The sequence below is a fragment of the Palaemon carinicauda genome, chromosome 1 (genome assembly GCF_036898095.1).
Source record: "Palaemon carinicauda isolate YSFRI2023 chromosome 1, ASM3689809v2, whole genome shotgun sequence".
Lineage (NCBI taxonomy): Eukaryota > Metazoa > Arthropoda > Malacostraca > Decapoda > Palaemonidae > Palaemon > Palaemon carinicauda.
Window position 1 is genome coordinate 84,948,568 of NC_090725.1, and position 27,795 is coordinate 84,976,362.

The following is a 27,795-nucleotide window of genomic DNA, read 5'->3' on the forward strand; positions in this document are numbered from 1 at the left end:
AGTTTTGCTTTACCAACGTTCTCATATTTAAGGCACAATTAAATTCAAATGTCCACCCACACTCTCTTACGTCGGTGAAGGTTATGAAGGTCTGTGAGTGTCAGCAGACTATTGAATTTGGCTGTACCTTATCGGTTTGCAATTGTTCGCAGTCTCTAAAGTGGTCTTTACTAGTCAGTGCTATTAGTGAATATTTAACATAAAGTAGAATGTTTTATCTTTCAGTGTGCTCAAGAGATTTGTTGGTGTCAGTAACAAATTAACAATATTACCATCAGTTAATTACTCAAAATCTTTAATCAAGAAATATTCCGTGTACAAATGTTGTTTATTACTTTACGAGGCTGCATGGAATGACAACTTGATCCCTAAAACATGCTGAGAGAGAGAGAGAGAGAGAGAGAGAGAGAGAGAGAGAGAGAGAGAGAGAGAGAGAGAGAGAGAGAGAGAGAGAAAAAAATTATCGCCATTATAAATTCACTAAAGTTATTGGCAATTTAGTGAAAAGTAGTTCTCATTACCTGATTATTCTTTGTTGAATATTCAAAACCTAATACTGGCTTATAAACGTTTATGAAGGATTATAAAAACATTACAAAGCTTGTAAATATTTTAAGATGCCTATTCACTATCATGTTAGCTTTCTTAATTAACAAAAGAAGTATAATCTAATGAAAATTTGTTGCACTCAATTCCATAAAAAGTTGTGACTTAATGGTATCCCCAACTCTTCTCTCTACTTAGTAATTCTCCTTAGCAATTTCACAATATCCCTTAGATTTACAGGTAAGAAAATTTAGGCATCCGATGACCACACACGCGATGAAGTCAGGGCATCCTACTCCAGGTACCGCTATTCCATGACTCATTTATGACGTCATTGTGGCACTTGTTTTATGAAGATAAACAAAACTTTCCTTCATTTTATTAGCGGTACAGAGTTATTTAGTATTGTATTCTATTGCAATAACGTTAATTAGTGCAAACGACAGCAACGATATTATATTGAAAACTTTAAATGAGTCAGAGAACTTTGGTGACGTCATGACAAAACCCATGACATCATATCCGATTCGGAAACAATAAAAGACTGTAGCTCGTGTAATTCCAAACCATTCTTAGTTACTGAAAGATTGTGAGTGGACGTATATATTATTCTTCTTCACTCCTTTGGCAGAGTTAAATTTTCTTGTGCAAAAATAGGTAAGAAAAATTTTTTGTTTTAGAAAGTGTTGACCTGGATATCGGATCATATCATTTGGTAAAATGTTTTATTTCTTGCTGAAGTTACTATTTTCATATTGATTAAAATATACACTTTAGGGAATCTTCATGAACACAGGTGATTTTTATCAATTCTCGAATACAGCCTAAGTACATTTCGAATTTTTTCCCAATACATTAATGCAGTTTACTTTTTTTGCCTCTCGTTATTTTCTCCTTGTCAGAGGAAACATGCTCCATAGAGTTTGATATTTCATGTTAATCTCATTGGGTTAACCCTGCTTAAAATTTTCTATCAAAATAAGAAAAATAGCACCCCATAACTCTCTCTCTCTCTCTCTCTCTCTCTCTCTCTCTCTCTCTCTCTCTCTCTCTCTCTCTCTCTCTCTCTCTCTCTCTCTTCACATTGCTCGCATGAGTAACAAGATAATGAACAATAGCAGACATAAGTGTTCAACCTAACTTCAAGTTCAATGTCATCACAATGACTTAAAGACTTGGACCTCGAAGAGGTAATCCTCATCCTCCACATCAGGGTGAAACAATTCACGAGAAATTCTCCCTTCGTTCCCTGGGAATCCCGTTTGAGTCAACGTATTTGTGCTTCCTGTAGGACGAAGGATTTCCTGCTTCAACACGACCAGTTAGTGATTCATGTCTTTATTCCGGTTCATTTGTGGGGGAAGATATTCTTTCGCGTAAACTTCTTATCAAGTAAATGAATGAGGATTTGATGTCGGGAAACATTCAGATATGAACAGAGATAACTGACCATTCATTAAGGAGAAAATGCCTAGCAATCTCATAATGTCTAGTTCTAAAGGCTGCGGTTTAGCAGAGGAAATGCCTATATCTTACTGGAAAAGGATATGTCAATTCTGCATCACAGTGTCAGAAATATCGAGAACAGTAATATGAGAAAACTAGATAACAACATTGATATTTTCAGTACACAGGGTTATCTCGCAAAACAGAGAGAGAGAGAGAGAGAGAGAGAGAGAGAGAGAGAGAGAGAGAGAGAGAGAGAGAGAGAGAGAGAGAGAGAGAGAGAGAATCTTTTTCGCGTCAGTTATGCAGGCTGACTTATTATACTGCGTTGAGACATATCATGTTTGTTGATTATTGTTAATATGAAATTGGTTTCTTTCTCTTTGTATTACGCTGATAAACAAATAAAAGGGCTGAAAACACTGACATAATTAGATATAAGAAAATTATTTTGTTTTTAACTATATGTATTCTATATATGTACACAAGTAACATTGTTTATTTGGACGCATATACATATAGCAAAGTCAGCTGCTTGAAAAATGAAATAGTATTATTGGGAAGAGCATAGCACGTACTGATATACATCCAATATATATATATATATATATATATATATATATATATATATATATGTATGTATATATATATATATATATATATATATTTATATATAAATATAAATATATATATAATATATATATATATATATATATATATATATATATATATATATATATATATATATATATATATATATATATATATATATATATATATATTCCTTTCACGCTCTTGGGAGAGAGTGTGTAGTCATACCTTGGTGAGAGTGGGTACCAAGAGAGGTACACTCGGAAGCCACACTCTTCTGCAAATTACCGAACCAGGGGGTTTATTTAGGAAAGGTAGAGGGGGTGGGAAGGGTTGACTCTTTATGTATGCATAAGCAACCACCTGTGAACCTGTAAACTTGATCCAGACATCAAACTCCTTGTCCGAACCCACGGTTTTCCCAGCCAATTCTACATTTTAGAAAGTGTCAAGAGAGAAGAAGACATTTAAAGGCTGTATAGATGGGAAGGAAGGGTTATTAGTAACGAAGAACTTTAACATCAAGGAAACAAAAGGACAACTAGAAAGATCGAAGATAACATGTACAGTGTATAAGGTGCTGGCGACATTGCTGAGGAACCTTATGTGTATGGGCATGCTGGGGCTGATTTTGTTGAATTTCAAATTACTAGAGGCTCATCGGTGATTCAGTAGTTAAAAGTACGAATGTGGTAGTAATCGTTGACTCGCGTTTCCACTTGAATCCTCCCCTTTCATCGAAAACATACATTTATCTATTATACAAATAAAGCTCCGTGTGTGTGTGTGTGTGTATGTGTGTGTGTGTGTGTGCGTGTGTGTGTGTGTGTGTGTGTGTCACTTCTCGTTCATCGGAAATTAGATTAAAAAATTTCACTTTACAAATAAAGTAAACACGTTAATAACATAGGATGTGCTGACACGTTTTCTCTGGCGAGAGGTTAGTGGCTGGGCTAAAAGAAAACTAGCATTTGTAAATACATGAGAAACTATTATAATATCAAAGATTCATGATGATAGCTGATTAATCAATTGCTGGCTTATGAGAAAGAAAGCCTTTGTTGAGCCCCGCATGATACAAACGTCATACCTATGCGGTGATGGCCGGAGGGCACAACTGGGTGAGTAACCTAAAGCAAAAGGGAATACCATACAGTTAATGGATGGCCGTTCCTAGTATTCCTGGCTTCCTTGGTTCCCTTGGGATTCACTATATTTTATACTTACGATTACTCAACCTTTTTAGTAAGTATCTGTGATTATTAATATGCTTTTATTAGCCTTCCACTCGCGTCTGTTTATTGTCTCTCTATTCCAATTTACACCCGCAATTTTGCTTAGCTCTTCAATGGTCATCTCTTCCTCCCTGTTTCCCAACTTCATTCGTAGTCTCTAGGGACCCATTCTATTTTTTCCTAATATCCGTATATATATATATATATATATATATATATATATATATATATATATATATATATATATATATATATATATATATATATATATATATATATGTATGTGTGTGTGTGCGTGTGTATATATATATATATATATATATATATATAGAGAGAGAGAGAGAGAGAGAGAGAGAGAGAGAGAGAGAGAGAGAGAGAGAGAGAGAGAGAGAGAGAGAGGAGATATATATATATATATGTATGTATATGTGTATATATATATATATATATATATATATATATATATATATATATATATATATAAGTGTATATGTGTGTATTTAATGTTTATGTAGATTTTTATATTGATAGATATACACAAAAAAATCACTCATTTTTAATTTGTCTTCTATACAGGTGGGTCTCTTCTCGCAGTCACCATGGGAGTCTCGGCATTTGCAGGACGTTTAACTTGTATACTTCTTGTGACAACACAAGTATGCTTCTCCAATCCCGTCAATCAGGAGAAAACTACCATGATTGTCCGTAAGTATTTTAGTTTGTTTTCAATACACTGTTAAAAATTTACGGTAAAAAACAGTAAAATCCTGGAATAAATGTTGCCAGGCATTTACCGTATTAAAAACGGATACATTGACGTAAATGAGTGATATTGCAGTCACTAACCTGTCAAAGATAATAATAACGTATGGTAAAATTACGGTCGCCTGTATTTTACTGAAATACGGCTGGGAGCAGTATATTTTTACGGATAATTTTTTTTTTAACTGTGTATATCTAAATCGTCTGTATTTAGAGTTTGAAATTTTTCATACTTTGGTGCGTGATAGTAAAAGTATAATGCTATATAACATTTGATTTTCTCATTGAGAAATGGGAAACAATTGCTTTCGTCTTATTGACATCGGCAGACTCACAATGAAATATAATTACAACTTTACATCGTATTTATTTGAAACTTGGTAATCTTATGAGGATAACCTCTGGGTGACCTCAATTAAAGCAGGTTTAAGGAAGGGGGATAATTAAGGGTCAGTGGAAAACAAACCAGCGCTAGAATTCATATATTGACAATTTTGTGTAATAAACAATGTTTCAGGATATTTCTTCGTGTAAAGTTATTAACATAGATGACTGTGTCGGTTTTGACCAGATATTGGATATCCAGAACGTTATTGGTGTGCCCTTTTGAGACTATTTTATGTAGCGTGGTTCGTATAGATATGCCTTTAGATACTTGACCCATATGAAATAAATTCCATAATAAACTTGCATTAAAAATCATATTATTGTAACTTCTAAGGTTATTTTTAATTAACATGTTTTTTTTTCTGTCTTATTCAAACACTACCCGAAGTTTTTTTTTTTTTTTCCCCCAAAGAAGGATGGCATTTGAATAATATTCATGAAAATTGAAACAATGCCTGTCATTAAGTGACGCTTTTATCTCAAACTACAAGTTACTGAAGATTCTCTTGACTTTATTCTCAATATTCTTGAAGAGTATTCAATACAGCATAGATTAGTGTCACATTTTTCTAATTTTGTAATCTCATCTCATTTGTGCTCAGAGATATATATTCTTTGAGCCCTCATCTTCATAGAAGAAAAATTCTGATTTTACATTATAGAATAACCTGAATAGAATTTCATATATGATAGATTATCAGTAGGTTTTCTGAGTATGGAAAATTTAAATATATTAATTTGTTTAACATCTAAAATGATTATAAAAGATAGTGCATCCTTTCCTTTATCCCTAAAATATACTTTCATTTTCTTTTTTATCTAGATTCAATTTCATGGATAGAACCAATAAATTAATACTGGCATAAAACCCACTGGTTCCTATTTTTTCCTTCAGAATCCCCAGATCCCCTAAGCATTGTCAACATACCACTACCCAGTAAATTGACAGACCATATAAAACTGACCAACTTTATCTAAAAAGACTATATATATATGTGTGTGACTATATATATATATATATATATATATATATATATATATATATATATATATATATATAGATATAAATATATATATATGTATAACAAAATAGTGGGGGACAAAGGATTACCTATAGCCATACCAAGAACTAGCTCATAGGCATTTCCATTCGAAATGAATTTATATTTTAGTAAATAAACAAATAAGGGCCTGCACATAAATTTCTGGGTAACAATATATCCTGAAAACGTTAGTAATTGCAAGTACAAAAGTGCGAGATATGAATGTCATTTCTGGTTGATTGCCATTAACCTTATATTGTCATTCTGTTTTAGATGTGACTTATCTGATGTCATAGATAACCTAACCTCGTAGGAATCCAGTATTTTGTATAATTTCATGTATTTCTTTATCAGCTGTGTGTGTGTGTATATATATATATATATATATATATATATATATATATATATATATGTATATATATAGATAGATAGATAGATAGATAAATAGATAGATATATCTATAAATATTTTTACGCATATATATATATATATATATATATATATATATATATATATATATACACATATATGTATATATATACATATATATATATATATATATATATATATATATATATATATATATATATATATATATATAATATTAAAAGACACTTCAGAGTGAGCCATTTCCATTTTCAAGGAATTTTAGAGTAAAAGACCTTTTATTATACAAAATTCATCAGTAAATAAAGAAATAGAAGGAAGTTTTGTTTGTCTTCATAATTAAACATAATGCTTCCTGCTATAGTGGAATTGAAGGTTTTGGAACTGTATTTTTTCTTTCTTCTGATCGCAACAGAATATCCCGGATGTCCTCACTACCTCATGGACGAGAACATGGTCACCAACCAGGTCGTCGATTTGGATCATAGTTTGGCCTTCCTCGTCAGACCCAGCCACCCAACCATTTCCTTGGACATACTTGTTTCCCCTAACACAGCTTACCAGGTGAGAAGAATGGAAGTAGTGTGTCTTTAATGAATTATTTCACATTTCAACCTCCGTAAGAAATTCGTGGTGGGTTGATAGAAAACTGCAATATCTGAACAAGAAAGGAGAGCTGAACTGAAGGACAATCTCATATTGAAAAACAAAAGAATAATATTTTGTCAGTCAATGATGTATCTGCCATTGCACAAAAGGTTTAATCATTCATGAATAGCAGAGGCAAGGGACAGTGACAATGCCCCAACAGAACAATGCTCTAGATCCTGACCATATACACATATGATCACTGCCCAAGCCGCACCCAAGCTTGGACCAGGGAGGACCAGGCATTGTTTGCTGATGGATTATCATGTAGAACTATAGATTCCCCAAACCCCCCATCTGTAGTTTACAATGATGTTGAGGTTGCAGAAACTACCAGAAACTATCGAGCCTGAGCGAATCTCGAACCCAGTACAGCAGATTGCTAGGCAGGAACGTTTCCAATAAGTTACCACAACCCTAGCAAAATCTTCCTCATTGACATTAATGACAAAAATATGTGCTATAGCAATATTGGTTGAAATATAATAATTCATTCTGTATAGGAAAATGATCTTTATACAATAATTAAGTATCCTTAAATTGAAATCCAAAGAATACAAAGTCTTCGCCCCATTTCCAGTATAACATTGATTTCTTTGTAGCGTTGTGCTGTCCACATTTTTCCTTTATTCTTTTAACATCTTGAATTTCTGTTGAGAGGAACACGGTTGAATATGATTGATTCTATTTATATGAGGTTTCTTTTCATTGAAATTTAGAGTTTTCTTCTTAAAAATTATGGAGTTTAATTTCCCTAGTTAACAGTTCAATCGTAATACATATTTAATTACAACTAATGCACACACACACATACATTTATACATTTTATATGAATAGGAGATCTGAATAGGTGAAAAGGGACACAAATTTATTACCTCTTTAAGGGTGACCTATTCATCCTTCCTCGGAGGTAAAGATAGGCATCACTGTTATCTTTTGTACAACCTTATTATTTTTTTTACTGATACGAGAATTTTTAATTCTACACAGGAAGTCTCCCAGCATACTCAAACCATTATCATAATGCTATTGACTTTCATTCTTATCTAAAACTACTTTCATCGATATATTCTTCTTCTTTTTCCCCACCGTTATCCCTACATTAAAGGGTTGATTGCCTGATGCGCCCTCTCCAATCCCTTCCACCATAGGCATACTCTTCCACCAACCCTCTTCTCTCCATATCATCCTTCACTTTATCCTGCCATCTAATTCTATGCCTCCCTCTTGATCTCCCCCCCACTAACTCTCATCCATATATTCTTGAGTTTGTTTTCTTCACAGCATTAAATTGAAGGAAAGTTAATAATACTACAATCAATATCAGACCCAAATTGCTTTATTTTATTTCAGGCTGTAGTGGAAGGCACCAACCTAAGACTTGAACAGTGCAACTTGGATCGAACACGATGTCAAATCATGCAAGAGATAAATTCAAAATCATCCAACTTACTAAATATTAACCAATGGAACATGGTCAACATCACCCTAGAACAGAGCACAGTAAGTTGAGGTTTCGTGTTTTTGTTGAGACTAATATAGAAAAATGGGAAAGCTCTTGTGTTTAATCAATACATAACTTAGAAATCCTAACCGAAAATATGCAATTCTTGACTAACGATTTATTTCAAATGTTTAAAGATGACGATGAAATTGTGTAAAAATATTTTAGTGTTGCGAAAATTATTTCATCTACTTCGCTAGAAGCTGTTTTGTCTTAAGTTCAGGTTTATCAATGACAATGACAATAACTCTTCGACAACAAAATGCCGTTTTTCAATTGAAATCCTTAATCAGCATTTCTGTACATTAATAACGTCGATATTTGCAGATAACCGTTTCTGTGAACCAGAGGCAAACCGTCAAAGCAGAGCTTAAATCTGTGAGCTGGGACGGCTCGTCGAAATCCAAGGACGGAGAGCAATATCTACATTCCAATGTTAAGGTGTCACTTCGTCTAGTGCAGATTTCTGGTTACTCTCTGCTTGTCAATCTTGTCTGCAATGGTGAGTCGGAATGCTCGCGAAAAATTCTCGCACTTGCGTGAAATGTCGATGTCGATACTAAAATTTCTGACATCGGAAAACTGTTCATTTCAATTCGCTAGTCTCTTACTCGCTTTGCAGTTCAATATTAGTAATGATGTTTAAATTTCTTAAGTTTTCCCAAAACGTTTTTAAGAAATTGTAATTTTTTGATAATATTTAATAGCTTTCCTGTTACCTTGTATCCTTTCATACACCTTTTGAATAACATTATATAGTTAAAGATTATTAGCTTGTAAAAAATCCTTAAGAGAGCTATTTTTCTTAATACCTAGTATTAAAGATATAAATATTCTCTACCTAACAGTATATGGAATATTTTAAATATTAATTTTAGTCTTAACATATCTGGATTGGAAGTGCACTCTTGCAATTGTTATATAAATTACCGAGTGCCTATCTCCAGAGGTCCACACAATTCAATTAACTAATTAGACCTTATAACAAAGAGACAGATGAAACCATGCTAATGGACAAATATATCTTGCAGAGACTGAGTCCCCCGTAATCGAAGAGGTGACGATGAAACCACGTGTTGTAACTCCGTCACTGCCCAATCGTAAGTTTAACGGTGTTCCCTAATTCTTTAATGGCTGGATTGTTTGATTGACTGTTAGCTAGTTGTCTGCTAAAAATTTTTATTAATGGCATAACATCTTTAGTGGCAATTTCATGAGAAGTTGCGGATGTTTAATGCAAATTAAAAGTAACTATCAGTCCAACTTTTTCTTTTCATTCTTATCCTCGTTTTACACTCCAAAATCAAACCATTGTTCTCTAGTCTTGGGTAGTGCCATAGCCTCTGTGCCATGGTCTTCCACTGTCTTAGGTTAGAGTTCTCTTGCTTGAGGATACACTTGGGCACACTATTCTATCTAATCTCTCTTCCTCTTGTTTTGTTAAAATTTTTATAATTTATATAAGAAATATTTATTTTAATGTAGTTACTGTTCTCAAAATATCTTATTTTTCCTGGTTTCCTTTCCTCAATGGGCTATTTTCCCTGTTGGGGCCCCTGGGCGTATAGCATCCAGCTTTTCCTACTAGAGTTGTAGCTTAGCAAGTAGTAATAGCAATAATAATAATAATAATAATAATAATAATAATAATAATAATATTGTGTAAGAAGTAAATCGCAGCGTCCCAGATCTGCTAATTTTCTTGATATTCTCTTTTGGTTTTCAGCTTTCCCATCCTGCCCGGTTCATAGCGTGACGCTGGACCAACCCCTTGAGTTGGAACTTGAAGATGAACTCGTGATGGCTGTTCTTCCATCCACCCATTCCCTTAACATGCAGGTGTCGGTCGAGGATAGAGCATATCAGGTACAAATTGTTGGAGCGTTTGGGATTTTGAATAATATCTGCTTACTTTTCAAAAACTAAATGGTGCTAAGCTTACGCCAAGTCATTGTCAGGTCGTTATAAAAGATTATTTTTTTCCGTTTAGATATCTTAGGGAACAAGAAATGCTGGATATAAGATGCATAACTTGAAGGGAATCGGGGAAATTGTATCATGATAGCTTAATGTTTTATTCCAGTTTTAGGCAATGTACTCCTAAAAAGAAAGTGTGTCCCTCTAAGTCCAAAAGTTTTAACTGCTAATATGTCAATGCATATGTACATTTTTCATTGGTAAGGACGATTTAATTGAAGATGGAATTGTCCAATGGGAAATTTGCTTTATTATTTGTGGCGTTTTGCAATCAACCCCTGTAAAGATCAATTAAAGCCCATAAAATTAAAGAAAAAAATAAACATTTCTGAAATGTCTTCTAAGAAGAGCGACATTATAGTAATCACTGGAAGTTGATTTTATGATGATCAACTTGTATCTTTATGTAATGATTTCAATCTTCAAAAACATTTTCATGTGATTTTTTATTTTTATTAATTTCCAACATAGAATCACATTTTGATGGTGTTTGTCGAGTTCCTTTTGGCTCAAATAATTGTTATATTATACTGACGAAAGTAAAATAGAAATAAATGCACTCGCATTGCGTTCATGTTACAAAAAAAAAAAAAAAAAAAAGCTAACTGTCTGAATTTTTCATACAATTCTTAAACTATGCACATTTATAGGCGTAATTTTTCTTTGAAGAAAAGAAAACACAAGAATATTATATATTCAAGATGAATTTTTTTTTTTAATACTATTTTCTACTGTTCTTTTTAATCCCCCCAACAGGCTAAAATTCAAGGGTCAATGACAAAACTACTCCAATGCAGCCCTGACGGAACTCACTGCGAAATGATCGATGCCAGTGGTGTTAAGGGGTCAGATAAATTGAAGGCCAACAAATGGAACTACGTCACTGTGTCTCTCATAGGAGGAAAGGTAGGGCAAATAAATTTCGAATTTACTCCTCCAGGCTCAGCTGAGAGTTGCTGTTCGATGAGCATTTATGTACTTTTTCTTCTGTTGCCAAAACAGAAAATGTGTGTGAAACAAATAATTGACAGTTGGAGTCTCCTAATCTAGAAAGAGTGAATTATCTATTTTCAGTACTACGGAAGCTACCTATAAACAAAATATAATCTTTTTAGAGTAAACCTGAAGGAAGGTGGTCTTCCATTACTATAGTCAATTTTTTTTAGTGAGGCAGATTTGCACCGACTCGCAGGGGTGCCCTTTTAGCTCGGAAAAGTTTCCTGATCGCTGATTGGTTAGAATTATCTTGTCCAACCAATCAGCGATCAGGAAACTTTTCCGAGCTAAAAGGGCACCCCTGCGATTCGGTGCAAATCTGCCTCACTAAAAAGAATTGACTATAATACCTCTACTGACTTCGGCCTTTATTTCAACTCTTGATAAATCAAACATTTATAGTATCGCCAACGGAATGAGAAATCATTCAATGGAATTTAGAGTTCTTGAAAAACACTTTTTAAGTAGGATTTGTAAAACAAATTTAAATTTATTGAGAAAACCCACTCCTATAAGATGCATGATTCATATCACTTGCTATGTGAAATTCCTTTTCTTCATTATTTAATAGACATTTTAACAAGTTTCCATTTTTAGACTTTGCATTGCTATGGATACCGTGGGGAGAAATACAATATTTAAAATTTTTAAAAGGTTTTCGTTATTTACAAACTCAGCTCCACTAATACTTTCTTATCTTACTGCAGTTAACTTTGATTTGGGCACTTGTGACCGTTGAGATCTTCACAATATTAACCTCTACAAATGCATCTTGCTAGTAAAATTTATTGCTAACTTGAAACGGTTTGCACTACGATCCTTAAAGTGTAGATTGTCAACTATAATTAACAAAATGCAGATAACACAGACAAATTATGTTCTTATTCAATAACCACTTCGATGTACTCTCCCATCATAATCAAGCCTCTAACATAGTAACTACTATAAGGGACTCTCATTCCAACTTGAGTCCTTTTCCATCCATTGTCAGTCCTAATTCTTTTCGGACATGTAAAGTTAAATCCAAGTTCTAGCAGGATGGAATTCATGAAAAAAATTCGACATAAGAACAATGAATATTTTTTTCTTTATTTGTTTTAGGTGACCTTTCAAATCAACACGGATTATGACCCCATGGGAAATTCCATGTCATTCGGCCCTAATACCGCTCATGCCACAGTGGTTGTCTTTGTCCCTGAACCTGAACCTTCTGAAGAGACTGGCACCGTAATCAGAGTTAATGTTCGCTGCGATGGTAAGTAAAGAATTCCAGTAATCAATAAAACTGGTGCTTATAAAGAATGGGAAATTAACGTATATCAGTTAAACATTTCATACGTACATTTTTAATGTGTTGTGACCAAGAGTTAGAAAGTATTGGGAATTGCATTAATTAAGTCGCCAGGGACTTCTTAGTCTGACTTTAGGGGGAGGGAATCCACCTGGAATATTCAAAGTGTGATTTAAAAGGACCAGTTAATATAAATTCAAGTCATTGTGTTCCGTAAATGACAGTTGACAGTTTTGATATTCATCGGGTTAAAGTAAAAATAGAAGATTTCTTCTGTTCTGGAATTACATTGTCAATTCTACATCTGTAATTTCTGATGATCAAAATGGGACTGATCATGATCAAGTCCATGAAAAACACTGTTATATACCAAACCTGACTTGATATTCTTTTTAAGTTATTGCAGTTTTTGAACGAATGTGCACATAATGCTGAAGTGTCATTGTATTTTTTCTAACAGAAGCTGAAGCGACAACGATCAGCAAAGATGAAGAGACAACAATCAGCAGAACTGAAGAAACTACTATCAACGTCCATTACACACCTGCACCTATAGGAGGTGAGTGAATCTGACCAAAACACCATAGGGAGGTAGTGGCATCATTGCACAACACACGGTGCCGGTTTGGCACTATTTTAAGGTCTTTAAATTGTTCTTTGGCTCCCAGCTACATATGCTTTGTAGCCCACTACTTTAACAACCCCCCCCCCCCCTCCTCCTATTTTGTTGTCCGGCCTCTTTTATCTTTGACTTCATAATGCATCAGCGGAGTCCCCCCCCCCCCCCCCCCCCCGGTTGCATCTGGGCACCATAAGCTCCAGATCCGGATCATATGGCTTAAATTTATAAGTACAATCGAACCAAAACAAACTTTCATCCAACCGAAAAACTTTGAGCTAATGTTTTGTAGTTATTCCACTTAACCTCTTGAAGCATGCACTTTTTCGGACCTGCATACATGTGTATAGACCTTACAGGGATGACAGATCCTCGTCTTCAAAAATTAATGAATGAATAAAACAGTACACACGGGGGGGGGGGGGGCAGATAGTTCATTGTGGAAGTGACCAGTATGAAAAGATTGATTAGGATCGTTGACCCTTACACTCTTGAAAAGAATGGCGTGTGAAAAATCTCCCCAGCTATAGGAACATCACTTTGTACAAGTAAACTCATTCTTAAATCTCAAGTATCAGTTTAGAAAAGCACAAGCGTCATTTAAAGAGCATTTTTGACATTTTGAAAGAAGACATAGCTGGCTCCATGATGTGATCCTACCAAGACATGCTATAATTCCTTTTTACTTCTAATTGCTGTGTAGGTAGAAAAGGTATTTAGACTAGGCGAGGTCCTGAGCTACATAGCACTTGGAGATCCCCTGTTGAACGATCACACACACACACACACACACACACACACACACACACACACACAAATAAAAGGTGTCACAAACCAGGTTTAGTTGAAAGAAGACTATTCAGGAAAATCAGTTAAAATTTTGGTACACAAGCTATTTTGAAAAGCTCAGTACACATAAAAACATCATACTTTGAAACCCTCCATAAGCTTGTATAGCATACTGTATGCCTAAATTTTGTACTCTCTGACGTTCTGTTCATATCTGTGTTACATTTTAATTTTGTAAATTAAAGGCCATTTTAACCTGCTAACAAGAGCCACAGAATCTTTCCTAGAGTGCTAGATTCATTTCTAAGACACATTGTGTTGGTAAACCTTATCAATACTTATCACCCAAGTTATGGTATGGTACGTTCTCTCTCTACATACGTAAGTGTTTGCTATGTTACGGACATGCTTCTCTACAAACATAAGAAAATTATGGCTCATACTTATTCCTCCCATCTCCATCTTTAATTACAGAGACAACAGTAACTCCAAACGACACTCAGGATGACTCTCATGTTTTGCGGGTCATAGCTATCATCCTGGCAATCATCATAGTCATCCTACTAATTGCACTGATCTATTATTGCTACACGACAAAATGCAAGAAAGGGAATTCGCAAACTTCCTACCAGCTTCAAGAAGACACCCAGCAACAACATTAATATAAGACAGTAGTCGTGAGAAAGGGTTGAATTATATATAATTAGGTTAATTTTAATGTTAATGATAATAACTGTAATAATTATAATAAAATTGTAAAGATAAATGTTGTCCCCCATCTTGAAGTTAGAACAAGCTAATAAATCCCTCCCTCTTTAATAATGATGACCAAACCTAAGCCTTGAGTGGACATTAGGTAACAAATACCGGTAGGTAACCTGTTGGAGAACAAACGAGTACAAATTACTGCTGGTCCCAAGACCAGATAAATGGGGGAGAACTGTTGCCTGGTCTAGCCAACCAAGTATGAAAACTGTGGTAAAAGCTAAATAATTAATCTCCATTCAACAATGGAATGCAATGGGGCTAGGGCATACCCTGAAAGCAACATTCTCTAGTATCCCTTGAATGCAGTGAGAAAGTGCAAAGGGTACCGCAGAAGTCATGACTGCAACTGAAGAAGTTAGTAAGGAGTAGGGATTGGAAAAAGAAAGAAAAAATGAGAATTAGAAATTGGAATGGTAGCCTCACAGGGGAGGGAAGAGAGGTGGTTGAAGTCATACAGAGAAGAAAAATTAGGATTCCATATATAAAGAAGACTAAATGGAAGGGAAAGGTGTAAGAAAGCTTGGGGAAGGATATAAAGTTACTACACATGGGAATATGTAGAAAGATTTCCGAAAAGTTAACTATTAGTCTTATATAGGGACATCAATGCCAATGTAAGTGAGAGTTCTGATGGCCTCTGCATATCCCCTCAACAAAAGTGCAGTAGAAGAGGAGGAGAAACTCACAAGGAAATTAGAGGAAAATATATAGAAAGAGTTCCAAGAAGTGAACTGTTATTGTTATATGGGAATATGAATGCCCATGTAGGCGAGAGTTCTAATGGCTTTGAAGGAATACATGGAGGAATAGGTTTTGGAAGAAGAATCCAGGAAGGTGGAAGATTGTTAGAATTAGAAGAAGCTATGAAACTGGTAATCTTACATGCACAGTTTGAGGAAAGGAGAAGTCATCTGGTAAAATATAGAATGGACAAAATGAAACTCAAGTTGACTATATTTTGGCTGGGGAGTGAGACAAGGAAATTATTTTGGATTGTAAGGTTAATCCAAGTGAATCTGTTGTAGTTTAATAGAAACTGGTGGTAGCAGATTTTAGGTTGAAAGCAATAAGGATAAGCCCCAGCCAGGAATGGGAGGATCAAAACAGCTGAAGGGGGCGAGGTGAGAGAGTTCAGAAGTGAAGTGGAAAGAGAATCAGAATCACCTGAAGAGATGTGAGATGTTATGAAAGAGATTGTAGTACCAGCCAGCAGCAAAGGCCTAAATGGTAAACCGCTACAGAAAAAAGAAACATGGTGATGGAATCAAGACGTTTAAAAGCTGTGAAGGAAAAGAGTATAGCTGGAAGGTAGGAAGAGGTGAACAAGTACCAAACTAGTGAGGGATATAAACAAATAAAGAAGGAAACAAAGAGAATGGTAGCAATTGCAAAGGGAGAAGACAGGAGAGCGTGGTATGAGATGATGGGAACACCAGGAGAAGAGATAAGCTACAGATTTGCAGAAGTGGGAAGAAAACACAGACAGCATGTAGGAAAGGTGTGAATTATTGAAGATAAAAATGGAAATATCTTAATTGAGGAAGAGGCAATCAAGAGAAGATCAAAAGACTATTTTTACACAATTGTGAAACGCTGAGAGTGATTGTGAAGAACTGGAAAATGTTCCTCCAGTAAAAGGACAAATAGAAAACTATAGAGAGAGTGAAGTCTAGGATGCTTTAAAGAAAAGAAAAGAGAATGAAGTTGCAGGGAAATTAGCAGCAACAATAAAAATGGTCAAAACATTGGGAAATCTAGACAAAGATTGGGTCCACACACTCTTGGAAAAGATCTGAGATGCAGAGGACATGCCAAGGGACTGGAAAAATAGTTGGATGATGGAATTATATAAAGAAAGAGATGTGTTAAACTGTGGGAACTCCAGAGGAATGACCACTTGGAGCCTGTATTCAAGATACTAGAAAAAATAGAAGGAAGGTTGAGAGTTGATAGATATATATGAGCAGCAGTTTGGGTTTAAGAAAGAAAGGGCACAGTGGGTGCTATCTTTATGTTAAAACAAGCCCAAGAAAAGTACCTAGAGGGAAACAGGAAAGTTTACAGGTTTTTTTGTGGATCTTGAAAAAGCATATGAGAGGAGGGTATCATTAAGTCAGTCTATTGGTGTTTGAGAAAGATAGGAGTATTGGAGAAGTTGATAAGGTTAGTGATAATGATGTATAAGGGGGCAAGCCTTGAACGACCATACAGACAAAATATGGGGAGACTGAGGCATACCCTGTGGTGGTTGGCCTCCATCAGCGATCTGCTTTGAGGCCATTCCTGTCCCTTCATGTTATAGACACTTTGTCATCAGAATTAAGAAACAACGAAGAACTGTGGGAACTGATGTTTGTTAATGATTTAGTCATTATAGCAGACACAGAAGACAGATTATAAGAGATTTGAATAGAGAAATCATAAATGTAGGACTGAAAATTAATATTAGTAAAACTAAGATAATGTTCAATGAATATGCAGAGACAACAAATTAGGGTTACGGTTGAACCTCTAGAGATTGTTAAGGAATATATGTATTTAGGACAGAGAGTAAGTGTTTCCTCAGAACATGAGACTGAAATTAAATGGGTAAACATTGAATGGAGAGCCTTTGGTAAACAAAATGAATTTATAAAAAGTAAAATGCCACTTCTCTCTAAAAAGAAAAGTATTTAATCACATGGTCCTGCCAGTATTAACTTATTCATCAGAAACTTGGAGCCTTACGTAAGCTTTAGAACATAAGATAGTTATAACTCAAAGAGCTATGGAAAGAATAATGATGGGAATAACACTAAGAGATAGAAAAAGAGCAACATAGATACGAGAGAAAACTAAAGTAGAGGATACTCTAACAATATGTAAGAAAAAAAAACGGACATACAGAGCACAACTGTATAATGAGAATGGCAGATATTAGATGGACATTAAGAATGACAGAATGGGTCCCTAGAAATTGCTAAAAAAGAGAGGGGAATGAAGAGAAGACGATGGATAGACAAACTAAGAAAAATTGCGAGTATAAATTAGCGTATTAAGTCCATAAATAGACGGGAGTGGAAGGACATGTCTGAGGGTGTGCGTTTGTCCTGAAGTGACCTAGTTAAGGCCAATGAGGATGATGATGATGATATAAATATAAATACATATGTATGTATATATATATATATATATATATATATATATATATATATATATATATATATATATATATATATATATATATATATATATATATACAGTATATATATATGTATATATATATATACACATATATATACAGTATATATATATATATATATATATATATATACATATATATCTATATACAGTAATACCTTAAGATACAGGTATAATTCGTTCCAGAAGTCAATTTGCTCGTTTCTTTAAAAAATCTAGTCTGGTCCGGCCCTCTAAAAACATCAATATCAATGATAGTGGCAATGGAAAATACATGTTTTTAATTGCTATACTGTATGGACATACTGTACACACACACAAAATGATATAAATGATTACTGTGATATGAAATAAAACGTGGTTTTATTATGAGCTCTTACCTTCGAGACAGACGATAGTGGTGGGGTGTGGAGCAGAAGGGAGGAAGGGAATTTGGATGGTATTGTAATACTGTTCCTTACGCATAGCGTAACATGACAAATTTGTAGTGTAGATAATTTGTATTTTTCCTAACCATACAAACCTTAGCTATTTAATTAGGGTATTACTTTCGGCGTAGCGGAAATGACGAGCCATTAGAATTTTAACAAGGGTTTACTACCCCCTCGCTAGTTAGCGAGGGGGTAGGGGAGGGGTAGCTAGCTACCACTCCCCCCTCACACACCGGTGAGTAGCTCACTTTGCTTAGAGGTAGGACTTCCCGGGGGACAGGGCTAGTGGGCAAGTTTGATTAAATAGCTAAGGTTTGTATGGTTAGGAAAAATACAAATTATCTACGAATTTGTCATTTGTTCCGTAACCGAAATACAAACCACGCTATTTAATTAGGGTGACTTAACCCTTAGGTAGGGTGGTAAGTCCCAGCTGTACTGGCTTTGGCTTTTGCCCGGGGACTCAGTATCTGAGTGTGTTAGAACTCAAGATAAGGAGTCCCTGCACCTCACAAGTGCCTTGCTCTGCAAGGACCGCGGCCTACGTAAGCTAGTGTGTGAAGGAGTGAAGTGTGACTCATCCTAGGAAGTTGACCTGGAGTCCTTTAGATGGAAATCTAGGTTAGGACGATCCCAATACCACCTCGTAAGGGTATGGGGACGTGACAGTATTAACTTAATACTAGGAACACAAGGAAACATGGTTTACCTGCAGTGGTTTGAGGTCAGCTGTGCAGAGAACCCAGGATGCTGCTTTCCCCAAGAGAGGGGAGAATGAAGAAAAGAATAGGGGCCAGGCATATCTTTTCTTTCATGCAGACTAAAACCGGGTAACAATGCCCTCAACCTTCTGCTACTTGTCCATTAAGGTGCCTGAGGTTTAAACCAGCTGTTGTGCAGCCACCACAGGGCCGATAGAGAACGTATCGAGCCTCCTGTGGGTCACGTCTTGCAGGTAGTGGGCTGTGAAGGTCGTTTGACGATTCCAAACCCCTGCTTGTAGAACCTGCGCGGCAGAGTAATTTCTCTTGAATGCCAGGGACGTAGCAATGCCCCTGACATCATGTGCCCTAGGGCGACGTGACGGAAGAGGGTCAGGATTCAGGGAATGGTAAATAACCCCGCGAATCCAAGCTGAGATTGTATTCTTAGTGACCCTCCTCTTCGTCCTTCCTGTGCTCACGAACAATGCTTGCACCCGAGGACGAATTGCAGCTATTCTCTTAAGATAGAGCCTCAGACTCCTTACTGGGCACAATAGGAGATGGTCTGGGTCATCTGTTACAGAACGGAGATTCGAAATCCGGAAGGAGTCGAACCGGGGGTCCGGCACTCCTGGATTCTGAGTCTTAGCTACAAACTCAGGGACGAATCTGAACGTTACCTCCCCCCATCCCCTTGAATGGGCGATGTCATACGAGAGACCATGAAGTTCGCTGACTCGCTTGGCCGAGGCCAGAGCAAGCAGAAACACCGTCTTCCAAGTCAGATGGCAATCAGAAGCCTGGCGTAATGGTCGAACGGAGGTCTCTTAAGAGACCTGAGGACTCGAACCACGTTCCATGGAGGAGGTCTCACTTCCGGCTGAGGGCAGGTAAGTTCATAACTTCGTATGAGTAGAGAAAGTTCCAGCGAAGAGGAAATGTCCATTCCTTTGAGCCTGAAGGCAAGACTTAAGGCTGAGCGATAACCTTTCACTGCCGAGACTGAAAGGCGCATTTCTACCCGCAAATACACGAGAAACTCTACTATTGCTGGAATAGTGGCATCGAGTGGAGAGATACCCCTTCCACGACACCAACCACAGAAGACTCTCCACTTTGCCTGGTAGACCCCTGTGGATGACTTTCGCAGGTGTCGAGACATCCTTTCCGCAACTTGTTGCGAAAAGCCTCTCTCTGTTAGGAGACGCTGGATAGTCTCCAGGCGTGAAGTTGTAGTGATGCTACGGCTTTGTGGAAGATGTTGGCATGTGGTTGTCTGAGTAGCTTGTGTCGAGGAGGAAGTTCTCTCGGGAGTTCCGTCAGGAGGTGCAGAAGGTCCGGGAACCACTCTGCGTGATGCCATAGCGGAGCTATTAAGGTCATCGAAAGGTTGACCGATATTCTGGTCTTGTTGAGTATCTTCTCATCAGACAGAACGGGGAAAAGGCGTAGACGTCGATGTTGTCCCACCGTTGTTGAAAGGCATCTTGCCAGAGTGCCTTGGGGTCCAGGACTGGGGAGCAGTACAGCGGGAGCTTGAAATTCAAGGCTGTCACGAACAGATCCACCGTCGGGGAACCCCACAAAGTCAAGACTTTGTTGGCTACTAGACGATCCAAAGACCACTCGGTACTCACTATCTGAGATGCCATGCTCAGACTGTCGGCGAGCACATTCCTCTTGCCTGGAATGAAGCGAGCTGATAGTGGAATCGAGTGGACTTCGGTCCATCTCATTATCTCTACTGCAAGATGGGATAGCTGCTGTGAAAAGGTACCTCCCTGCTTGTTGATGTAAGCCACTACCGTGGTGTTGTCGCTCATCACCACCACGGAGTGACCCGCTAGGTATTGTTTGAACTGCTGAAGTGCCAGATACACGGCCTTCATTTCTAGCAGGTTTATGTGGAGGCCCTTTTCTAATTCTGACCATAGGCCTGAGGTCCTGTGGTTCAGAACGTGGGCCCCCCACCCTTTTTTTGAAGCGTCCGAAAACAGCATCAAATCCGGGGGGAGGACGAGAAGATCCACTCCCTTTCGTAGGTTTTCCTCTGTCAACCACCACTGAAGATCCGTCCGTTCCGCAGGACCCATTGGGACCAAGATGTCCGGGGAATCGTGTCCTTGATTCCACCGGGACTTGAGTCGCCATTGCAGGGATCTCATTCTGAGGCGACCATTTGGAACTAGACCGGCCAGAGAAGAAAGGTGACCGAGGAGACGTAACCACAATTGGGCTGGGAGTTCTTCTCGTCTGAGGAAAGGAACTGCGACCCTCCTCAGCCTTGCTATCCTGTCGTCTGATGGGAAGGCTTTGTGGAGATTGGTGTCCAAGATCATGCCTAGATATACCAGTCATTGAGTTGGAAGCAGGGAAGATTTCTCGAGATTTACCATGATCCCTAGATCTTGGCAAAGTCCCAGAAGCTTGTCTCGGTGTCGAAGAAGGGTCGACTCTGAGTCTGCCAGGATCAGCCAGTCGTCCAGATAGCGGAGGAGACGGATGCCGATCCTGTGTGCCCACGAAGAAATCCGTGTTAACACCCTGGTGAATACCAGAGGTGCTGTGGAGAGACCGAAACACAGCACCTTGAACTGGTAGATCTTGTTGTCTAGGCTGAATCTTAAGTACTTCCTTGAAGACGGATGGACTGGGATCTTTAAGTACGCGTCCTTCAGGTCCAGTGTACGCATGAAGTGTTGTGGTCTCACCTCAAGTCTGACCGTGTCCACCGTCTCCATGCTGAACGGGGTTTGTTTGACAAACCCGTTCAGGGCTGAGAGGTCGATGACTGATCTCCAGCCTCCAGACGCCTTCTTTACAAGAAAGAGTCGACTGAAGAAGCCTGGGGAACTGTCGACGACCTCCTGGAGAGCGCCCTTCTTTAACATGGCCTGGACTTCTGCCTGTAGGGCTTGGCCCCTTGCCGATCCCATGGCAAAGGAGCTCAACGACACTGGATCCACTGTCAGGGGAGGTAGCGATGTTATGAACGGGACGCGATATCCCTGACTGATTACGGAAATCGTCCAGGAATCGGCCCCGAGTTGCTGCCACCTTTATGCGCAACTTTGAAGGCATCTCCCCCCTCTTGTGGACATGCAGGGGGACTGTCAATCCTAGCGTTTGCGGCCTCGGCCGCTCCCTCTAGGATTCTTTCCTCTCCTGGAGGACTTTTTGCCTTTCTTGTCTTTGACAGGAAAGGGCTTCGACACCGTTGCCTTCGCTGCCACAGCCGGTTTCGTTGTCTTGGACGGGCGAGGTTGTTGAGATGCCGGAGGTTTATAGAGCTTTGATGTAAGAGCCCTATGAAGGAGGGAGTCCTGGTTGGACTTCTTCCACCTCTCGGCTGCCTGTTCCAAGTCTTTAGGCTCGAACAGGTTCTTTCCTAAAAGGGAAGAATGTCTGAGCCTGCTGACCTCGACGGCTGGGACCTTCACGTGGAACCTCTCTGCCACCGCATCACGACGTTTCAGGATTGAGTTGGCCCACAAGTTCGAGACTTGGTGGGCCAGAAACTCAATGGTGTGGGTGCCCGAGAGGAGGAAGGTCTCCAGGGCCTTCCTGGTGCTCTCTTTAGACAAATCTTCGGATCGCAACAGGATGCCAAGAGATCCCAGCCGGATGTCAAGCCACGAAGTAGCCTGCATGGCACACTTTGCAACCTTCTCCTGGCTTATGATCTCTGTTGCCGAGAAAGTCACTTGCCGGCTAGAGAGTCTCTCAAGAGGGACTCCCTTGGTAAGCTCTTCCACAGAGTGGTGCAGGGGAAGAGCTAAACAAGCCTCCTCCGTGATCACGAAGTACCTCCTCTGTTGGACGCGAGGAGGAGGGAGGAGTTTGTTGCCACGGCTGGAAGAGGCGAGCTCGGAGAGCTGGCCCTCGAACTTATCCCTGGCACTCTTCACCCCTTGGGACCAAGGCAAAGCTGCACTGGCCGTAGCGGGTTTCTGAGTGCCAAAGACTTGGTCCAGGACCGTGTCCTTGCCCTCGCGAGGAGGAATCTCAGGATCGGGAATCCTGTTGAGATGCCTCATCAGGGTCAGGACTTGCCAGAAGGCATGCTCTGACTCTTGTGGCTCCCCTCCTGGAGAACTGGCAGCGAAGTCTCCCGTCCCCAAAGACTCTTCTTGGGGGGGGGACACGTGGACGTTCTCCGTGGGTCTTGTAGGTTCTGGACGGATCCTTGAGGATGACTTGGGGACTATCTTGGAATCCTTGGGTTCCCTCCTGGGAGGAATACAGGACTCCAACAACAACGTCTGAGGGCTCTTCTCTGCTCCAACCTAGGACGATTCTCCAGCGCGAGGTGGGGTTTCTCCCATTGGTGCGATGGGAGAACACCTCACCTCGTAAGACTCCCATGAGGACGGAAAATGCTCGTCCACGGGAGAGGGAGAAAACGTCTGGGGGGGAGAGGGAGCCTTCCTTAAGGATGTCCAAGGAGCCAGCTTGACCCTCGGAGAAGTTACCACGGTTTCTACTCCTCTCTTTCTCTTCAGTGGGGTCGGAGCCGCCATAGTTTTGAGACCCATCTCAGCGAAGGCAGGTTTGACAGCCTGCACGACAGCTCTGATGAGGGATCCAAACCATAGTGCTGCTGTCAGAGACTCCCTCTGAAGGGAAGAGGATCGGGCGATCCTTTGGAGTAGACACGACTGCTGGACCTTGCCTGGAAGGAAAGGGAAGAAGAGGAAGGTTAGTTCCTCGACCCATCTGGTGATTTCCCTCCCTCCTGCGAGCGCGATGGTTTGCGCTTGCGGGGGGGATGGGGGGGGGACGTGAGGATGACCTGGCTGCTCTCGTTCCTGTAGGCTCGCGCGGTAGCTCGCGTTGCCTCCCGATGAGAAACGCGCTGGGGATCGCGCTGGTGCTCGCGCGACATTACCCTACTAGGATCGCACTCAGGCGATCGGTCGCGCGGGGATGACGGCGAGGGCACGGGGGCGAGCGTTGGCGCGCAGGAGAGCGATGGCGCGTTGGCGACCGATGGCGCCCAGGCTAGCGATGGCGTCAGGCGAACGATGGTGCGTAAGGCGTGTAGGCGAGCGATTGCGCACAGGTGAGGGTACGCGCGGGCACGCAGGAGATCTTATAGATGGTAAGAGGGCGCGCTGGCGAGCGATGGCACTCAGGCGATGGAGCGCGCGGGTGCTCAGGAGATCGATGGCGCGCTGTTGCGCAATCTGGAGAAGCAGGAAGCGCAGGCGGTAGTGCAAGCGTTTGCACGCGCGATAAAGATTGTTCGCGAGCACGTGGGCGTGCAGGATCTTGGTGAGCTCTAGGCGAGCGCCCACACACAGGGGTGTTACCCTAGCGCGTGGGCATGCAGGAGGGCCCACAGCAGGAACTGGTGTCTGCGCGCGATGGCTGACGAGCTGGCGGGGTCCTATGGCGCGTAGGCGAACGCTGAAGAGAAGGAGAAACTCGGTTCTTCCTTCTTGCGCCCAGATCCGGAGATCGTGGGCACGCAGGCGAACGCTGACGCACAGGTGAAGAGCGCTGGCGAGCAGAAGATCGTGGGCGCGCAGGAGATCGTGGGCACGTGGGGCGCGCATCAAGATGAGGGCTCGCAGTTGTACGCTGGCGAGAAGAAGATCGCTGGCGAACAGGAGAGCGCTGGCGAGCAGGACAGCGCTGGCGCGCAGGTGAGCAGGAGAGCGCTGGCGAGTAGTCTCAGCTGCAGAAGGTCTCTGGGGCGTTGTCTCCGAGTATGAAGTTCTGAGCAGAGAGGACTTCACCGCAGGCGAGTGCTCGCAGGCAATTGCGCGCGAGCGCGCAGGAGAACATTGGAGCGCAGGGAATACCTGGCGCTTAAGGGACTTGCTCACATTGTGAGAAAGCCCCTTTTGCCCCGAAGGGCGAAGGGACCGGTGCCCGTTGGATAACGGGATGCGTGGGCGCCCAAAGCGCGTCACAAGCCAGGAACAGAGACGGCAGGTCCGAAGGTCTGGCAGGCGAAGGAGAACGATCAGCAGAGAGGTCCAAGGATGCAACTGCAACGGTCGGTGCACAGCGAGGAGGATCCTCAGCGGGGGACTGCGGCGGAGAAGAGCCGGAGAGGCGCCTCCTAACTCCCTTGTGAGGAGAAGGAAGGCCTCTACGGCGAAGAGGAGGGCGAGCCTTCCGAAGGATACGTCCTCTGGGGGCGGCAGGCAGACCATCGTCAGTCCTCCGAAGAGGAGTCTCTGTCAGTGAACTCCCCCGAGGGGAAGAATCACCTGCAGGAGAGACCGTTGGACTTAGCTCCTCCCTCGAAGGATGTTCGGAGGGAGAAACTAAGCCTTCAGCTGCATCTGGAACCAAGGCAGGGGTTTGACCTAACTCGTCGGAGGCCCCTGCCACAACAACGTCGACGATAGACAGAGGGTCAACCTCTGCTACTGCCGGCGACTGTTTGACAGCAGCCCCAACTTGATTATGTCAAACAGGGCTTCCCTGGAGGGCGAGCCCTTAAGCCCCAAGGAAGCCCAAAGCTGCAACAAATCATCATTAGCAACAGTGTTAATAGATAAATCCTCCCCCGGGGGAGGAGGAGGAGCTGCCTCGCTATGGGAGGCAACTCCCTCTCCCGAACCCCGAGGTCGGTCAACAAAAGAACAGCCTACACTACCACTTGACGGCCTCTCGGAAGAGACCGATCGAGCGGGAGCTTCGGAGGAGGTTCGGGCTACGGAAGAAGAGTCCTTGGAATTTTCTTTCTTCAAGGAAACCATTGAAGGAGAAAGATCCCTTTTGGACTTCTTCTTCCAGCGCCGGGAAAACCTCTCCCACTGGGAGGTAGACCACTCCCTACACTCACTACACACTTTGTCTCTATCACACCGTTGGCCCCTGCAGAACGGACATAAGGTGTGAGGGTCCGTTTCGACCGCCAACATACATGTACCACAAGGGCGGTCAGGTAATCCGGGGCACTTCCGCATAATGGTAGTGGCCAACTTCCAAGCACAAACTGCAAAGAAAAAGCAAAAAAGATTAAGACTGTCAATAAGCGAGGGTGGGAGCAGACACGTCTGTTCATCACCCGAGCTAAAAGCAAAGTGAGCTACTCACCGGTGTGTGAGGGGGGGAGGGGTAGCTAGCTACCCCTCCCCTACCCCCTCGCTAACTAGCGAGGGGGTAGTAAACCCTCGTTAAAGATCTAATGGCTCGTCATTTCAGCTACGCCGAAAGTAATACCCTAATTAAATAGCGTGGTTTTTATTTCGGTTATGGAACAAAATTGATTTTAAAGTCAACTTAACTGAACTTAACTTGAGAGATGTCCACAGAAATCAATGACCATATGAACTGAACGAATGATGCAGGTTTTGAATGCTACCAAGAGCTTGGCCATCTAGCGTTAGCATCGGTAAGCATGCTCATATCTCTATATTTTGCTTGTATCATAATGCAAAATTTTGCTAATAGGCGGGCTTGTATCTCAAAATAGGGTCCCTAATTATGCGAGAATTTGGACGATCAGTAACCCTGCATAAATGGAAAATTGCATATTTCAAAACACAACAGAAATAATTCCATTAGGGCCATGGCTACCAACAACTTGCCTATTCAAATATGTTTACTGCCCATTTCCAATACTTTCTGTGTACTGTACTGTATTTTTTTTATAATATCAAATTGTTCACGTAAATAAATCAAACATTTAAAATACTTTCAAAGTTCTAATTACTTGAAAAAGGTTAAAATTACAAACAGGATGGGCGTAAATACCTATATATCCCGTTATAACACAACCTAAAATACAGACAAATTTTAATAAGTTTGTCATCTATTGTATAAGACAACTGGTGAATAGCAAAACCATCACTGTATAGACTAGCTTTTGTTGTATCATTGAAAATCCAAAATTATCAAAATAAAGGCGATTCTATGTCATGCGTTTCCTAAACACGCCAAAAAAGGACAATGAAAAAAGACAACCATTGTTTTGTTTACGTTTATCTATTTGACAACTATCCTACCAAGTATTGATTATATGATGATTTTGTTAATACCAATGTTATCCTACTTAATATTTCTTAAAACTTCGAAATAAATGAAATGAACGACATTTATATACTGTAATGTTTTTCTTAAAGACGCCGCCTGAAACGGAAACCTTCCATTTGTTTACTATACACTCTAGCTTCGATCATAATAAACAAACGAAAACATTAAACACTCATGATCAAAGTGATAACTAACGATATTAAAAGTTTTTAGTAAATATTATGTTATTACAAATATTTTACTTACCGTATCCATATAAATTCCTACACACGTAGCAAAGCAGTAAGACTATGATTTTGCGTTTAATCAACAATAGCAAACTGCCGCTATGACAGAATGATAGTTTACGATAATTCTAAACTGTTGCAAAAGATAATTGTCCATTCCATATCCAAAATACTTTTCCTAACTTCAGTTATAAAACGGATTTTGAGCGAAGCGAAAAATCTATTTTTGGGTGAGATAGCCATGGCGTCCTGATGGAAGGTTCCTTTTT

At 40.1% G+C, this 27,795-nt stretch overlaps 1 protein-coding gene across 1 annotated transcript; it reads left to right on the forward strand.

Annotated features, from left to right (window-relative positions):
- Positions 1 to 1,108: 1,108 nt before the first annotated feature.
- On the forward strand, positions 1,109 to 14,940 carry LOC137649443 (uncharacterized). The gene is made up of 11 exons (XM_068382430.1): positions 1,109 to 1,203; positions 4,395 to 4,523; positions 6,813 to 6,961; positions 8,399 to 8,548; positions 8,877 to 9,051; positions 9,581 to 9,649; positions 10,276 to 10,415; positions 11,283 to 11,432; positions 12,624 to 12,777; positions 13,274 to 13,372; positions 14,696 to 14,940. The coding sequence occupies exons 2-11, from the start codon at positions 4,418 to 4,420 to the stop codon at positions 14,881 to 14,883; spliced, it is 1,380 nt and encodes a 459-aa protein (XP_068238531.1). The 5' UTR covers positions 1,109 to 1,203; positions 4,395 to 4,417; the 3' UTR covers positions 14,884 to 14,940.
- The last annotated feature ends 12,855 nt before the right edge of the window (positions 14,941 to 27,795 follow it).

Excerpts from the sequence above, each read along its gene's own strand:
- LOC137649443 (XM_068382430.1), top strand. The coding sequence starts at position 4,418 with ATGGGAGTCTCGGCATTTGCAGGACGTTTAACTTGTATACTTCTTGTG. Across the intron at positions 4,524-6,812 it reads GAAAACTACCATGATTGTCC|AATATCCCGGATGTCCTCAC; the intron begins GTAAGTATTTTA and ends TGATCGCAACAG. Across the intron at positions 11,433-12,623 it reads TGTCTCTCATAGGAGGAAAG|GTGACCTTTCAAATCAACAC; the intron begins GTAGGGCAAATA and ends TATTTGTTTTAG.